The sequence below is a fragment of the Macrosteles quadrilineatus genome, unplaced genomic scaffold (genome assembly GCF_028750875.1).
Source record: "Macrosteles quadrilineatus isolate MER2022 unplaced genomic scaffold, UCM_ALF_1.0 Scaffold_1__1_contigs__length_201487025, whole genome shotgun sequence".
Classification (NCBI taxonomy): Eukaryota; Metazoa; Arthropoda; class Insecta; order Hemiptera; family Cicadellidae; genus Macrosteles; species Macrosteles quadrilineatus.
The window spans coordinates 74042521-74060684 of record NW_026542594.1 but is presented as its reverse complement, the minus strand read 5'-3'; the positions used below and the strand labels follow the sequence as shown (position 1 = coordinate 74060684).

At 39.4% G+C, this 18164-nt stretch overlaps 1 protein-coding gene across 1 annotated transcript; it reads right to left on the bottom strand.

Moving 5' to 3' along the window:
* Nucleotides 1–1853: 1853 nt before the first annotated feature.
* Nucleotides 1854–4167, bottom strand: LOC128998023 (uncharacterized). Its single transcript, XM_054423959.1, has 5 exons — nucleotides 4128–4167; nucleotides 3608–3768; nucleotides 3113–3408; nucleotides 2415–2990; nucleotides 1854–2292 (listed from the first exon to the last, which is right to left on the bottom strand). Exons 1-5 carry the CDS (start codon nucleotides 4165–4167, stop codon nucleotides 1854–1856), a joined length of 1512 nt encoding a protein of 503 aa, XP_054279934.1.
* Between the last annotated feature and the right edge of the window lie 13997 nt (nucleotides 4168–18164).

The window sequence follows — 18164 nt, the reverse complement described above, 5'->3', positions numbered from 1 at the left end:
TGTTTATGTAATAGTAATTATTTAATCTTTTGTTGTATGATGCAGCAGCCTTGACTATCCAGTGACATGAAGGGGAGCAGATTGCACAGAGGGCCAAAATACCTAGCTTCTCCTCTGAGTTTTCTAACCTTCCATGTTATCTGACCCTCCTTGTGAACGATTACTACTTATGTGTTGTATTACTAAATGATATCAATTACGTCATCTTGGACCATCGCCCCACCTATTTTAAAAAGACATTCACAACATCTATAAACTTGATTGTACTTTTTTATTGTAGCCTACATATTAACACGCTGCATCCTACACAGTTAGTCAACTCCTCATGCATGAAATATACATACCCCTCTGCTACACCTCAATAATCTGTCTTGAAACTAACCAAATGAATAGTGCAAATATTTTTTAAATTCTTTTCTAGTTGTGTAAATTCAGTTATAAGTTCAAAGTTTTTCACTAAATTTTAAGAGTCGGCAGGACCACCGGCCATCTTGGATTATCTGCCCATAAGGGCAATGTTAATGGTTGAAGCATATTACGTCATTGTTTATTAAGATAAAAAGTTGCAAATTATCTCATTTTAAAGCTATTGAAACCGTGAATGTGATTTGCTATCTACTTTTTAATTTTATTGTTATTATTTTGTCAAACTACATAAATATATTGACTTAAACAGTGATTTTTTCAACCTCTAAAACAGGAGTTTTAAAAATCCGAAAAGCAATTCACATGGAAAATATATTTAAGAATCACATACAATTTTCTGCTCGGTAATCAAAAGCTTACGGTGCATGATTAATATGCTTCTACGTGAACATATGTTTTTACTGATCAGCGCTAGGACAACCATTGTTTAGCCTGGCATCTGACAGTCAACAACAATGATTGAAGTGGCTCCACACTTTTGTTAAAAAAAAGTGTGTTGGATGGCCACCTATACTGGCCGTACGAGCTGACGGGGAAATTAGTAGTGGCCAGCAGTGCTGGCCGTACGACCTGTGAGGCACGGCACCGTGTAAACATGACAAGCTGATATAGAACGTAGCAGTGTCCAGCAGGGCTGGCCATTCGAGTTGAGAGGCACTTTTCTAAAATGGCTATGAGACCGCAAAGGGTTAAAAGAGTCAACTCAAAGATTATGTAATAAATCAGTCCACTCCAGTTATCTAAACTGGAAACGAACTCACTCTGAAAACAAACGCTCTTATGTGTGTATCATGTGTTTACTATGAACAGCTGTAATTAATACGAATAATTCGTCTGTTTAAGTAAACAAAATCTTTTCTTCATAAGAAATACATTGGGATTCTTATGGCCTGTGGGGCAAAGCCCGAGGACTTTTACTACATGATTTGGTGAAAGGGGGCGTCTACATAAAAAATACTTAATTTTGACACATCGTTTGTAAAAATCCGTCCATTATTAACGGAGGGGTAGTGTTTCGCAGAAATCGCCTTCACGTATTATATATAAGGATTTGGAGTGATAAATATAATACTGTGGAAACAAGACAAACAATAAGAAAACAGTACATGTGATGGACGTATGATAGAGCTAGGAACAAAGATAAATAAATAGTACCTACATTGAAATGGGATACCTAATAATACATAATTATTTAATACTGATATAAGGTGTAATTTGCTAGAACTTTATGCTTGAAAGATGCAATCGACTCATTAAAGAAGTCTAGATGAGATGCAGCATCGCTTCCAATCCTCAGCTATAACGTGATAGTCCAGTATGGTAAATCTGTACAAATGATTGATTGTGGAATGTTTGCCAGATTCACTGGGAGGACAGCTCTCATGCAGGCTGCAGCAGACGGAAAGTTGGAGGTGGCTACTGTACTACTAGAGAGAGGAGCCAGCTGGCTGACACAGGACAGGTAGTGTACTGATTGTTGTTCCTAGATCAATGTTTGTCAGATTCACTGGGAGGACAGCCCTGGTGTAGGCTTCAGCAGACAGCCAGGTGGAGGTGGCTACTGTACTACTAGAGGAGCCAGCTGGCTGACACAGGACAGGTAGTGTACTGATTGTTGTTCCTAGATCAATGTTTGTCTGATTCACTGGGAGGACAGCCCTGGTGTAGGCTTCAGCAGACAGCCAGGTGGAGGTGGCTACTGTACTACTAGAGGAGCCAGCTGGCTGACACAGGACAGGTAGTGTACTGATTGTTGTTCCTAGATCAATGTTTGTCTGATTCACCGGAAGGACAGCCCTGATGTAGGCTTCAGCAGACAGCCAGGTGGAGGTGGCTACTGTTCTACTAGAGAGATGAGCCAGCTGGCTGACACAGGATAGGTAGTGTACTGATTGTTGTTCCTAGATCAATGTTTGTCTGATTCACTGGGAGGACAGCCCTGGTGTAGGCTTCAGCAGACAGCCAGGTGGAGGTGGCTACTGTACTACTAGAGAGAGGAGCCAGCTGGCTGACACAGGACAGGTAGTGTACTGATTGTTGTTCCTAGATCAATGTTTGTCTGATTCACTGGGAGGACAGCCCTGGTGTAGGCTTCAGCAGACAGCCAGGTGGAGGTGGCTACTGTACTACTAGAGGAGCCAGCTGGCTGACACAGGACAGGTAGTGTACTGATTGTTGTTCCTAGATCAATGTTTGTCTGATTCACTGGGAGGACAGCCCTGGTGTAGGCTTCAGCAGACAGCCAGGTGGAGGTGGCTACTGTACTACTAGAGGAGCCAGCTGGCTGACACAGGACAGGTAGTGTACTGATTGTTGTTCCTAGATCAATGTTTGTCTGATTCACTGGGAGGACAGCCCTGGTGTAGGCTTCAGCAGACAGCCAGGTGGAGGTGGCTACTGTACTACTAGAGGAGCCAGCTGGCTGACACAGGACAGGTAGTGTACTGATTGTTGTTCCTAGATCAATGTTTGTCTGATTCACCGGAAGGACAGCCCTGATGTAGGCTTCAGCAGACAGCCAGGTGGAGGTGGCTACTGTTCTACTAGAGAGATGAGCCAGCTGGCTGACACAGGATAGGTAGTGTACTGATTGTTGTTCCTAGATCAATGTTTGTCTGATTCACTGGGAGGACAGCCCTGGTGTAGGCTTCAGCAGACAGCCAGGTGGAGGTGGCTACTGTACTACTAGAGAGAGGAGCCAGCTGGCTGACACAGGACAGGTAGTGTACTGATTGTTGTTCCTAGATCAATGTTTGTCTGATTCACTGGGAGGACAGCCCTGGTGTAGGCTTCAGCAGACAGCCAGGTGGAGGTGGCTACTGTACTACTAGAGGAGCCAGCTGGCTGACACAGGACAGGTAGTGTACTGATTGTTGTTCCTAGATCAATGTTTGTCTGATTCACTGGGAGGACAGCCCTGGTGTAGGCTTCAGCAGACAGCCAGGTGGAGGTGGCTACTGTACTACTAGAGGAGCCAGCTGGCTGACACAGGACAGGTAGTGTACTGATTGTTGTTCCTAGATCAATGTTTGTCTGATTCACCGGAAGGACAGCCCTGATGTAGGCTTCAGCAGACAATCAGGTGGAGGTGGCTACTGTTCTACTAGAGAGATGAGCCAGCTGGCTGACACAGGATAGGTAGTGTGATTGTTGTTCCTAGATCAATGTTTGTCTGATTCACTGGGAGGACAGCCCTGGTGTAGGCTTCAGCAGACAGCCAGGTGGAGGTGGCTACTGTACTACTAGAGGAGCCAGCTGGCTGACACAGGACAGGTAGTGTACTGATTGTTGTTCCTAGATCAATGTTTGTCTGATTCACCGGAAGGACAGCCCTGATGTAGGCTTCAGCAGACAATCAGGTGGAGGTGGCTACTGTTCTACTAGAGAGATGAGCCAGCTGGCTGACACAGGATAGGTAGTGTGATTGTTGTTCTTAGATTAATATTTTTGTCAGATTCACACTTGAAGGACAGTCCTTTTAGGCTGCAGCAAATGGCCAGGTTAAGGTAACTACTATACTATTTTTTTTATGTCCCACCTTTACATCCTAGGATGCTTGGTTCTAGCCTGCAACTGTTTTACACATTACTGCAGGCTAGTCCTAGAGGGTCGCGGCATGATCACACAGATAAATGTTTTTTGGCGGGATTTGAACCTGGGATTTGGGGCACCGAAAACTCTCGCTCTACTACTAGACTAGCTTGCTCCCAGCTGTACTACACAGGACAGGTAAAGAAACATGCCAATAGTCAGTTTAGAATAAGTTATATTTGGTTAATATTGTTCATGGAAAGGATAATTGCTTTACAGAGTTGGATGTACTGCTGTCCACTATGCTGTGGATACTTCTCAAATAGCAATCGTGGACCTGGCTGTTGCTAGTGGAGCAAACCTTGACATTCAAGATAACTGTGGCTGGACACCACTTGTCAGAGGAGGCAAGTATAGGTCATGCTTTGCCAATTATTCTTATAAAGCTCTTTTGTCCTACTGCAGCAAATACGGCTGTCTTCAATACAGTACATGCATTGCAGGTGCAAAGTAGTGCCTCTTTTTCTCCCTAGGGCAAAAAAGAATCAGCTTGAGTCAATGACATCGGCTGTAAATTTGTCTGTTGATGTTCCTGAATGAAATTGTTCCAATTAATAAATTTATAATCGTATCAAATATTTTGTTTGTGTTTATTATCGTTTTATATTGTATATTTCACTTCTGTAGAAAGTAAATAAAAGAATCGTCTTATAACACTTAAAACAATTTACCCTTATACTGTTTCTCACAAGACGGTAAATATACAAAAAAGATGGTAAGTGGTTAGTCAAGACCACTTACTATCTTTTTTGTACAGGGTTAGGCAAAAGTCTGGAACCCCTCAGTTAACTTTTTAATGCGTTGCAGTAGGAAAACCAAACTCGGCACATATTTACAACATAAGAAATTGCACTTTTTAATCATAGTTACAACTTTGCCCCAGCCCTTAAAATGGGGTATTTTCGGGGCAGTCCCAAATTTTCAAATGTAAACACCTATCATATGACCCCTCATTTTAAAGGGTTTCTCAAGACAAATTGAATGGCGCAAACTAGAGGTCAATATCGCACCCCCAATTAAAATGGCAGTCATTTTGAAATATATATACCATATTAACTTTTTAACAGGTTATAGCAGGAAAACTAAACTCAGCATACCTTTATCAAAAAGAGGATTCACCTTTTGGTCAGTATTAAAATATTAAATTTTTAAAGTTAACTGGGGGTGTCCAGACCTTATCTTGCTTGCTCATCTTAAATAATTAAAATGGCTACAATATTGACCTCTGGTTTGTGCTATTCAATTTCTCTACATAAACCCTTTAAAATGAGGGGTCACAAGCTAGGTGTTTACATTTGAAAATTTGGGGCTGCCCCAAAAATACCCCATTTTGGGGGCTGGGACAAAGTTGTAACTTTGATGAAAAAGTGCAATTTCTTATGTTGTTAATATTTGCCGAGTTTGGTTTTCCTACTGAAACGCGTTAAAAAGTTAACTGGGGGGTTCCAGACTTTTGCCTAACCCTGTATATTTACCGTCTTGTTAGTAGTAACAATATAAGCGTAAATATGTTTTAAGTGTTATAAGTCATTTCTTTTATTTACTTACCGTAAACTTAATCAGGCACGGCCCTAGGGACTTTGCCGCCCTGGGCGAGATTGGTGACCGCCGCCCCCCGTGGGGTCTGGGGGGTATGGAATTCCCCTCAGCACATAAGGGAGGTTCCTGGGGTCCTCCCCCAGAAAATTTGAGAAAAAATAACTTCTCTAAACACTATTTTTAAGCGTTTAGGAAGTGAAATCTGGTGTTAATACTTAATACAATTTTATGCAATTTTGTACTTATGAAATTAAACTTTGTGCTTTAATTGCATGTGGACTAGTTTTTATTACATTTATTTTTTAAGTTCTTATGCTAGGCTTTTTGTTATATGATAACATTTGACGTTATGTTTCTCTATCCTTTAACACTGAATATTTTGATTAATATGTTAACAGGACTTGGCCTATTTATCAAATTTTATTTGAAAGGCGAGTAATTAAATCACTTAAATTCGTTGTTCCATTGCCACACCAGCTAACGCCATCAAATTTTTCTTTTCGGGGCGAAAAACCCGATCAGTTTACTTTGTTTCAACATAAAATAACTCTCATGAGACACCACGGAATACGAAAATCATAAAAACACACTGGCACAATAATTAACACCAGACGACAGATCAAGCGTAGTGTGGGTGACGGGGTAGAGGAGGAGGGTGTCGATGGGCGGTTGAACGCGGAACGTCCTGTGACTCACGTCTGTTTGGCGCGCAAATATCCCACCCCACCACTGCTACCGGCTACTGGCATGTAGTTTATCTGTTACCATTTATTCATCAATAATGAAAGTATACGTACAAACAAACAAGCTTAGTACAATAGGCATGACATTTGATTAACTATTTTATTGCTCACGTTAAAACGATTAATTTCAGGTAGGTGTAAAAGGTAAAGTGGTGGTGGTAGAGGGAGGGGCGGATAGGCTGTTGACCTTCCGTGACTTGTGTCTGTACTCTGTTTCGCGCGCAAAAACCATACTACTTTCACTGGCATTGCAGTTTATTTACGATTTATTGATATTGAAAGTATACTTTCGAAAAACAAGCTTAATACAATAAAGAAAATTAAAAAGGTTCACTATTTCATTACATACGTTTAAACATTATTTTTTAAATGTTATTACAATTTTTTACCCATTATCGGTTGAAGGGGGGATATATCCCCCTGATCCCCCCCCCCCGTATCTACGTCACAGTCCCGTCTAATTGTTTACTCCTGGGCTCCACCCCTTCCTTGAGCGATCGCCGAATTATGGTGTCTCCCTGAACTCTGACTTAATTATGTACTAAGGGTTCTAAGTGTAAATTGCACATTTTAAAATTATTTTCATTTCATAGGCTGGTTTTTGTTTACAGTTGCAGATATCAATTATTTTTTGGTTTTTGTTTAAAATCTGACCTAAGAGTCGGCAGGACTTTCGACCATCTTGGATATCCCCCAAAACGGCAATGTTATTAATTGTTGAAGCAAATTACGACATTGTTTATTAAGATAAAAAGTAATAAAATATCTCATTTTTGCAACTCCTCTCTCTCGGAGGGAAGGGAAGCCCATTCTACCAAAATAATCAATAATAAAGTAAACACAACTTCGTGGGAGGGGGCAGAGAGAGAGAGAGAGGAATACGTCGAGGTCAATCCCAACCGCTGCAATGTTGCTTTGACGCTGTCACTCGTCCTGGGTAACGTCGTAACGTGGTAGCGACGGTTGTTCGATACACAAGCCAAGTGGTTTGTTTTTTATATTTGGGCTTAAATTATAATTTTAAATCGATGTTTGAATTGCCGTTTATATTCTTAGGCTTGTTCTTTGTGTAAAATGTAATATAGATAATTGTACTCTTCACATTCACTTAATGAATTTATTATTTTATTCGTATTAAAAATTTACTGTTCTCTAAAATTTTTTTGTTGCCCTGGCTGTGCCGCCCCAGTTCCACTGCCCCGGCTTCCCGGCCACGGATCCGCCGCGGCCACCCCGGCTCCGCTGCCCCGGCCCCACCGCCCCGGCCCCGCCGCCCTGGGCGACCGCCCGGTCCGCCCACCCCTGGGGCCGGCCCTGAACTTAATAACACGTACAATGCTGATCAAGAAGTTATTTATTTTACTTCAAGTAAACCCCTTTAGACCAATTGAATTGTAAAAGCATTTCAAAGTTACATGACATTATTATTGTTTGGCTAAAGACCACATTATACTGCATCTAAAAACAAAAAAGTCTCTTTACATAAAATAGCGGAAAAAAGGAAACCATTTTGGAAGCTACCTACTTAAAAAAGGTTAACAATGTACAAGATCTATGCTACTGGGACTGAGATGACTCGAGTGGAATATTTGAATAGTAAAAAGACAGAGTGTTGAGATAAAAGTAAACTGTGTTGTATTAAATCAGAATAGAAAGTAAACATCATTGAATAATAATCATAACAGGTTGCTAGGGAGACAATTAGCTTCATGCATCTAAATATATAAAAGGCAAAGCCCTCACTGACTCACTGACTCATCACTAACTCTCCCACTTCCCATTTACCTAGGAGGCTGAAATTCGGTACACCAATTCTTTGGGCATTAAATAGGAAAACTAAATAGTTTTTATTCTGATCGGGCTTTCGGGCTCCGCCCCAGTGGCTCTGGAGTTTCCCATGTTAACCTTATGATTTTTCATATTTAAAAGGAATTAATGAATCTTAACAGCTGTTTCAATTAAACAAGTTGGTTCTGTTCTATGATGTTCAATAGCATCAAAGTTACAAGGATTACCAACAGGGTGCAGCACTATTATTTATTTTTAATTTATGGCAACAGCTAATTTGCAACCAAAATGTGAGTGAGCGTAGGGAACGAACTTCAACCTGGAGGCGAGTTAGCATAGCGAACGAGCTAACCTGAAGGCAAGTGAGCGCAGCGAACTAGCTCCAATCAAAAGGTGAGTGAGCGTAGCGAACGAACTTCATTTAGGACATGATTGAGCCATGCAAATACTTATGAAGTTAAATGGGGTAAAGCCCGCGGGTACGCTAGTCTTCTATATATATATAAAATCCAATGTAGCCTATGTTTGTCCTTTATGGGCTCCGAAACCGCTTGACAGATTGTAATGAAACTTTCAGGCATTATTAAGCATTATATTCAAGGATGGTTTGTGTGAAGTTTGGTGCAGATCCGTGAAAAGGGCTCCGCTCCGCCCCAGTGGCTCTGGAGTTTCCTATGTTAACCTTATGAGTTCTCATATTTAAATGGAATTAAAGAATCTTAACAGCTGGTTCAACAAAACAATTTGATTCTGTGATGTTCAATAGCATTAAAAAGTTAATAGCTTTACCAGCAGGGTGCAGCACTATTATTTTTTTTAATTTATGACAACAGCTAATTTGCAACCAAAAGGTGAGTGAGCGTAGCGAACAAACTTCAACCTGGAGGCGAGTTAGCGTAGCAAACGAGCTAACGTGAAGGCAAGTGAGCGCAGCTCCAACCTAAAGGTGAGTAAGCGTAGCAAACGAACTTCAACCAGGATGTGATTGAGCCATGCGAACAAGCTCATCTTGAAAATGAACGAGCATTGACATAAAACCACATTAGTACAGGACAACGTCTGTCGGGCCAGCTAGAATGTTCAAAAAATTCTCCCCCACTTAATTACTGGAGAGCAAAGTCCTTAAGATAGGATGAAACCTTGCGTTGTCTGGAAGGACAAGATGATTTATTTTCTTTTTGTTTGCCTATGGTTCTGTGGCTTGAGGGTTGTCTAGATTTTCTTCCCTTAGAGTACTGTCTAGTTCTGTTAGATGATTTCAGATTTGTATCTGTTTCAGACTCTGGATCGATCTCCTGTGGTGGTGCTTGACAGTCTATAATAGGTATCCATCTTGGAACAACAGAACTATCTTGATCGTTGTGTGTTGTAAAGGTAACCAATCAAAATCAATTGATTGATGTGCCGTTTTCAACTTTGTCCAGAATCCAATTCAACAATGTAATGGTATTCTCCTAATTTTCTCTTGACTGTACCAAACTGTCATATGTCTTTATTTCCCAGGTTTACTCTTGCCTGAACCCTCTCCCCCACTTAAAGAGAGCGGACGCGAAGAGGAGCAATTGATTTTGATGGACGTTTTGCCTTTGGGTTTGGGAGAAGTGTGTCAAGTCCAATCCGAATATTCCTGTTCAAATACAACTCTGCTGGAGTCTGGCGTGATGCCAAAGGTGTTGCTCAATATCTGAACATAATGTTTTGTAGCTTTGTGGTAATTGGAGTTGGATAATCGGCAGCAGCAATATAGCTTGTATATTTCGTTCCGCCATTCCATTTGTTGCAGGATGTTTTTGGCAGTAAATTTTTGGAAAATCCCATGTTTTTTGCAGTAATTAATGAAATCTTCACTTTTGAATATAGTTGCATTGTCCAAGACCAAGAACGAGGGGTACCCATGGACCGAGAAAATGTTTTCAAGTAGTGTCATCGTCGTTGCTGAGAAAGGAGCATTTAGAAGAATGTGAACTTCTGCCCACTTAGATTTAGTATCTACACACATGAGGAAATAATTTCCATCCAATGGACCGGCATAATCAATATGCACTCTTTCTCAGTTATCATCGGGCTGATCCCATGGATTTACCGGAGCTTTTGGTGAGTTGTGACGAACTTTAGTACAAGCTTCACAGCTTTTCACTAGTCTTTCTATTTCTTTGTCCATACCTTCCCAATATACATATTTTCTAGCAAGCTGTTTCATTTTAGTAATTCCGAGGTGTGATTCATGAAGCTCATTCAGAATTAGATTTAAAAGACGTTTGGGAATTAGAACTTGATCTGATCGGAAAAGTATGTTATCTGAGATCATGTAAGGGCTATCTTTGCGACTATTTTTCAGTTCATACAAAAGAACCTGTAGCTCAGGGTATTTTGCTGTTTCTTCTTTGATTGTTTCTGTGGTCATCACTGTGCTGGAGATTTGAAACAAGGTTTCTGCATTTATTGTGTTTATTTCTTTGTCGAATGTTAGTTCAGATGAAATTGATGAGTGAACTGGGCTACGAGACAAACAGTCTACGTTTTCATTGTCTTTCCCTTTCTTGCATCGAACTGTATAGTCAAGACTACTAAGGAATGAAGAATAACGCAATAAGCAAGATTATGTCATTCGTTGTAGGGCACGTCCTGGATGAAAGGATATGTGACAATGGTTCATTATCGGTGACGAGAGTGAATCTTTGACCAAAAGCGTAATTGTAAAAATGGGTGACTATGTAGATGATTGCTCAAGTTCTTTATCAAGTTGGCTGTAATTGGTTTCAGCCTGAGTCGCAATTGGTTTTTCTTGACCATCAATATCATGACTCAGTATTGCATCAAATCCCTGTAGTGAGAATAACTGGTTTTGATGGGTCGAAAGGAACAAGAACTGTATCACAACAAAGTTCAGATTTCAGATTCAGAAATGAGGCTTCAGCAGCAGCTGACCAAAAGAATCTTTCTCCTTTCCGAAGCAAACATCGTAGTGGATGTGTTTTTGCATGTGTTTTTGCAGGGATGAATTTTGCATAGTATGTAACCTAGCCAAGAAAGCGTCTTAATTCATCAACATTTCTAGAGCGAGGCATCTAAGGGCATTTTTTGAATGACACCACATGTCCAAGGTAATTAATACTTTCCTTGAAGAAAACACATTTTGTTCTGTTAAGATGTAGATCGTTCTTCTTGAGACATTTCAAACATGCAATGAGGTTCTTCATACACTCTTCAAGAGTTTCTCCTTGACAAATGATATTATCAAAGTATGCTTCTACCTTTGATAATCCATTTAACAGTTGTGACAACATTCGATTAAACTCAGAAGGTACTGTTTTTATTCCGGAACTGAGACAATTCATGTTGAACATTCCTTTATGGGTTGATATTGTTTGAATCATACTTGGGCCTTTTCATCGACTTTTAGATGCAAATAAGCCTTATGAAGATCCAGCTTACAGAATATCTGCGGGGACTGTGTAGAACATCATCTATGCGTCGAATGGGGTGGTTAGATGAGACAAATTTTGAATTAACCCCACATTTGTAATCCTTGCATAGTCTGACTCCTCCATCTGGATTAGGGATAACAACCAATGGTGACCCCCAATCACTTGATGCAAGTGGAGTTACGATTCCTTGAGACTCGAGGTTTGTAAGTTCAGTGGCGGCGATAAGAACCCGCGGGCCCCCCCGCAAGTTTGTTTGCCGGGCCCCCCTCTCCCAATGATCTCTATAAAAACATTTTCCCATGTATTACCGCCTAAACTTGCATTTTGCAATAAACTTGACAAGGCATCTCCCGAGGCGTCATTATCGTCTTCCATGATCGCGGCAAAATCGTAAATACTTCCCGTAGTCATAAGTCATGAAAGAAACATTATCATAGTTTACCGTGATTGCAAATGCAACCAAACCTATGACATCATTAGATAGTAGCATCATCGTCTCCTGCGTTCACGGCCCAATCTAATATCACGGCCTAATATCTCCCCGCGACCCGTCGGTGGTGACGGGTAAATCATTTTTCCGTAATCGCGACTAAAATCCTACCTCTCGCTGAAAAAGAAACGTCATTATCGTCTTCCGCAATCGCGGTAAAATATTGAACATCTGCGGCCGCGGAAACATCGTCATCGTCACCCGCGGGGAAATGTTCTCGTCGATATCCGCGATCGCGGCAAAAGCATATGCCTAATCTTTCATTTTCGTGAGCGTGATCCTCACGGATATAAAAGCTTTTACTTTTAATTGTGCATTTATTGTATTGAATACTGAGAAAATCGGTTCGAGCTTGATTTTCTGACTTTGTGATTGATCTCTCAAGCTTGTAGTCCAGGCTCTGCTCGGCTCGAAAATCGACATTATATAGGCATATTATAAAAATCAACCGTTTCCAAAACAACCTGATTTTGAAACGATCTGATTTGGCCTGAGGCCCTTAGTAACATTTTTAGTGCGTTCAAGATCAGGTTGTTTTGGAAACGGTTGATTTTTATAATATGCCTATAATGTCGATTTTCGAGCCGAGCAGAGCCTGGACTACATGCTTGAGAGATCAAGCACAAAGTCAGAAAATCAAGCTCGAGCCGATTTTCTCAGTATTCAATACAATAGTGCACAATTAAAAGTAAAAGCTTTTATATCCTTGAGGAGCACGCTCACAAAATTTAAAGATTAGGCCTACGCTTTTGCCGCGATCGCGAATATCGACGAGAACATTTCCCCGCGGGTGACGATGACAGAGGCCACATTGGTTATAAATACGGCCCTATTATTATGCAACCAATTTTGACTGCGCCTTCACACAATCCACGAGGACACTCGTTTCCCGCGGTCACGGAACGTCATCGTCCGCATGCGCGATCGCGGCAAAATCACTAACATATCCCGCGGCCGGTTGGACATTATCATCGCCTCACGCGGTCACGGAAACGTCATCGTAACCCGCATGACTGATGACAATTCTTTTACTTAGGTTGGTAGATAATTTATATCGATCGGTCAAGTAATAGTGTTAGTTTAGTTGTTGTAAACTACTTGAACTATAGGTTTGAACAAATTTTCATCATAAAAAAAACGTAGCCTATGTTAATTCTCATATAAATATTGTTATGATTGGGGACCCGTGTGGATGAGCCTGTCACACTATCGCGGGTCCGTGTGCCGGTAAAATTAACCGAAAATCCCGGCCAAGGCTCACGAGCCCCCCAGGCTCGCGCCCCCCCCCGCACCGCGGGCCCTGCGGGCCCGCTATCGCCGCCACTGTGTAAGTTCCTTTTCTACTCACTCTGGTAAAGCAAAAGGGACATCTCGTTCCCTGGTAAAAACTGGGTTTTCATTATCTCTGAGTTGGAGTTTGACTTCAACATTGGGAACACATCCGATTTTTTCTTCGAAAATTGCTGGGTACCGGTATTTTTTGAATATATCCTCTAGTGGCGGAATTAAATTAACATCAACTGTATTCATTGGTGATATTTTTCTATTGCCTACCTCACTGAGTTCAATTCCAAGTCCACGAATCCTAATTCGTCGTAACAAAGCAACATGACCCGCAGGTACTATAAATAAATCAGCATTTAGTGATTTTGTATTGTAAGAGACTGAAACAGTTACTTTACCTTTAGATTTTATTATATGATCAGAGTAGGAGCGAAATGAGATAGGAGTTGGTTGAAGTGGCACTTTAAGTCCATGTTTATCAAAGTCCGTTTCTGAGATTAAGGAAAATCGTGCACCAGAGTATACTTCAAATGTTTGAGGCTTGTTGTTGGTAGTGACTGTAACCATGTATTTGTCTGAGTTTGGTCCTACGATGTAAAGATCTTCCACATCGTTGATTTGTGTGATTCCATACTCATCTGGGTGACTGGATTCATCTTCAGTGTAATGAGACAAAAGGGTGTTTGTTCTACAGTTCTTTAGTAGAGAAGAGATACAAAATTTTGATACGTCCTTGTTTTCCACAGGAAGTGCAATTAATTAATGTTATTCCGACTAGTTTTGCATTCATTAGATTGATCGACCACATTTGAAACAAAGTCCATCAATACCCAAAGCTTTGTAGTCAATGTGTAGTATTTCTTAATCTTTTGTTACGAAAATGTTGTGATTGAGATCTATTGGAACCGCGGTCATCATATTTAGGAGTCTGAATTTGCTTGAAACTTTGATATTCCTTTTTCTCAGACCTTGGATGCCTAACAAATTTGTGTGTATCTACGATTGTGTGACAGGATTAAAAATTGTATTTGATTCATAGCGGGAAGCTTCTAGGGCAATTGCTTTATTGAGGAGTGCGTCAAAACTGTTGAGATTAGTGTCTTGTAGAAGTTGTTCTCGTACCCAAATGTCTTTTAGTCCTCTAATAAGTTGAGGGCGAAGAAATTCATCAGCAATTGAAATTTTACTTTCACATTCATTGCAAGAAGTGTAAAAGTTACAATCATTCAGGTTACCTTTCAGGACTGTGACAAAATCAGAGATAGATTGATGTATATATATATAAATTAAAAATTAAATTTATTAAATTATTTTCCTTAAGCTGGGTTTTCCTAGACGCGGAGTCGGCCAGCGGAGAGCGGACAACGGAGAGCGGAATTGAAATTAACATGGCATTCCGCTCCGCTGCTAGGAAAACAGTAACATTAAATTGCCTAAGACCAGCTGAGTCCGCTCTCCGCGTTCCTCTCTCCGCTGGCCGATTCCGCTGCTAGGAAAACCCAGCTTTACGATCTTAAGAACATTAGAAAACGTTCGCTGACCCCTCATACGAATAAAATACCCCCTCCGCAGCAAACCTGCAGACTAAGCGAATTTTGCCTTATTGGATTTACAGTAAAATGTCTAGTTAAAAATATATAATTTATTTCCTATTTTAATAGACTTAGTTTAACAAGTAGGTACTTAGGTTTGCTGCATCAGGCAGGGTAAAACTGTTTTTTTTTTTCGTAAAATTTTAATAGTTACCGTAGTAAGAAATAAAAGCATTTTCTAAATTTGATCAAAATATATCCATAAACAAGCAAACTACAACAGTTTACTTGTTCTCCATAAGAATAACATGCGAATTTTAAATTTACATTTTTTTTTTATTTTCTCTGTAACCATTTGGCGCATATTAACGCTTCAATATACTAAATTATTTGTTTTTTTAAGCTCTACAAAATGGTTTGGAAAAAAATTGCTAAAATGTTATGTTTTTTGGGTCAAAAATGGGAAAAACCTATTTTTACCCCATAAAACCACCGTTCCCATAGTCCGATCATGCTGGTTCGCGAACCCGTTCAAATAAATGTAGGTTTACACGTTTATACCAAATTTCATCAAAATCAGATCATTTTTGTTCGAGTTATCGTGCTAACGGACACACACACACACACAAATATATATATATATATATACAGGGTGATCAACTCAAGGAGGCCACCATTGGGATATCGAAAACGGTAAGAATTAGAGAAAACTTGAAATGGGGGACATTCCTTTATTTTTTGTGGGTGTTAAAAATATGATTTTATTTTTTCGAAATTCAGCCGCCATTTTCCAAAATGGCGGCCAACTTTGAAATTTCTTATGGAACACCCTATATTCTATCATGTTTTCAGATAGAACAGGCAATTTAAATACTTTTTTATTCCTGGCATTTTTTCGATAAACTCACTCGTTTAGGAGTTACAGCCTATGGAAAAATGAATTCCGGTGTACATTTTACATCATGTACTGTAGCTCCTAAACAAGTAGGTTTATAGCGAAAATGCGATGAGTAAATAAGTCAAAGAAGTCTTAATATTGCATCCACATTTCATAAAGACCATAAAATACACAATTTTCCACTTTTCAAGTTTGCCGCCATTTTGGAAAATGGCCGCCATTTTTAAAATAATAGAATTAATAGTTTTAACGAATTTTATGATCTTTTTGGAATGTGGATGCAATTTTAAAACTTCTTTGACTTATTTACTCATCGCATTTTCGCTATAAACCTACTAGTTTAGGAGCTACATGATGTAAAATGTACACCGGAAGTCATTTTTCCATAGGCTGTAACTCCTAAACGAGTGGGTTTATCGAAAAAATGTCAGGAATAAAAAAGTATTTAAATTGCCTGTTCTATCCGAAAACATGATAGAATATAGGGTGTTCTATAAGAAATTTCAAAGTTGGCCGCCATTTTGGAAAATGGCGGCTGAATTTCGAGAAAATAAAATCATATTTTTAACACCCACAAAAAATAAAGGAATGTCCCCCATTTAAAGTTTTCTCTAATTCTTACTGTTTTCGATATCCCAATGGTGGCCTCCTTGAGTTGATCACCCTGTATACAGTATAAATCCTAATATACAGGGTGTCCCGTAACTCTCTGGACACTTGTATATAGCGTTATTCCTTAGGTCAAGACAAACACATTTCACCATAGGAACATGGGTCTGTGGTGTCTAGTTTACCGACTGTCGGTATTTATGTGTTTTTTACAAAAAAACTAATAACTCCTAAACGGTTTGAGATACAGCTTTGATATTTTGCAAAAATGTTAATCTTATTAAGACCTATTATCGTTAGAAATTATACTAAAAAATCATTAACCGTTTCAAAATGGCGGCCATTTAAAATATTTGATGCCAAATTTCACGAAAACCGTTAACTTAACAAAAAAATTGCAAGAGACAAAAAAGTTTGTAAATTTTATGTAGTTTTCAATGATACCTTATTTGTTAAGGTTGGATAAATAATAACAGAGAAACGTGTTGTTTTCTAAATGTATGACCACTTTTCTCCATTTAAACAATGCTAATACTCCTTTTACGTTGTTTAGCATTGTTTAAATGGAGAAAAGTGGTCATGCGTTCAGAAAAGAAGACATTTCTCTGTTATTATTTATCCAATCTTAACAAATAAGGTATCATTGAAAACTACATAAAATTTACAAACTTTTTTGTCTCTTGCAATTTTTTTGTTAAGTTAACGGTTTTTGTGAAATTTGGCATCAAATATTTTAAATGGCCGCCATTTTGAAACGGTTAATGATTTTTTAGTATAATTTCTAACAATAATAGGTCTTAATAAGATTAACACTTTTGCAAAATATCAAAGCTGTATCTCAAACCGTTTAGGAGTTATTAGTTTTTTTGTAAAAAACACATAAATACCGACAGTCGGTAAACTAGACACCACAGACCCATGTTCCTATGGTGAAATGTGTTTGTCTTGACCTAAGGAATAACGCTATATACAAGTGTCCAGAGAGTTACGGGACACCCTGTATAAAAGAAAGTTGTGTTAGTTACAGCGTTTATAACTAGAAAACTACTAAACCAATTGGCATGAAAATTTACAGGGATATTCCTGAGGTGTACTAGAATAACATAATAGCCTCTTTCCGTTTAAAAAACCCTTAAGGGAAGCGTCCTATGGCCCTTTGCAGTTTACATGTTAATCTTATGGAAGAATGTTTTATTTTGTTTGCCATGCCATGTTTGTCATTTCTTGATTAAATTAAATTAAGGAAACAGCTTTTGTAATGATAACCTAATATTTAAAAACAAATCTATGCATAACAAATGAGAGCTATCAAATAGGTTTCTATTCCATTTGTTTTTTACGAATATTTGTTGTCAAATGTAACTGAAGGCAAGTGAGCGCAGCGAACGAGCTCCAACCTAAAGGTGAGTGAGCGTAGCAAAACGAACTTCAACCAGGACGTGGAGCCATGCGAACGAGCTCATCTTGAAAATGAACGAGTATTTTACATAAAACCACATTAGGACAGGACGACGTCTGTCGGGCCAGCTAGTATATATATGAATATAATATATGAATTTGAACGGATGGTGTTTTTGGCCTCTAGGGACCTCAAAACAAAAAAAAATCGGTCCCGCGTCCAGGTCTTACCATGAGTACTACGGTAATAGCTTATTCCCTATATGGGAAATTCGCTAAAAAGAAAAGATAAACTTGAGATCTCAAGTCACGCTTCCACGGGCAAAGGCCTGGCTGAGAACAAGCCAGGCAAATATTGAATTTCTATCTCAAATGCATCGTCGAAGAAATTCTAACCCATGGGAACAATTGGCAAGAAACAATATTGTTCCCAGCGAT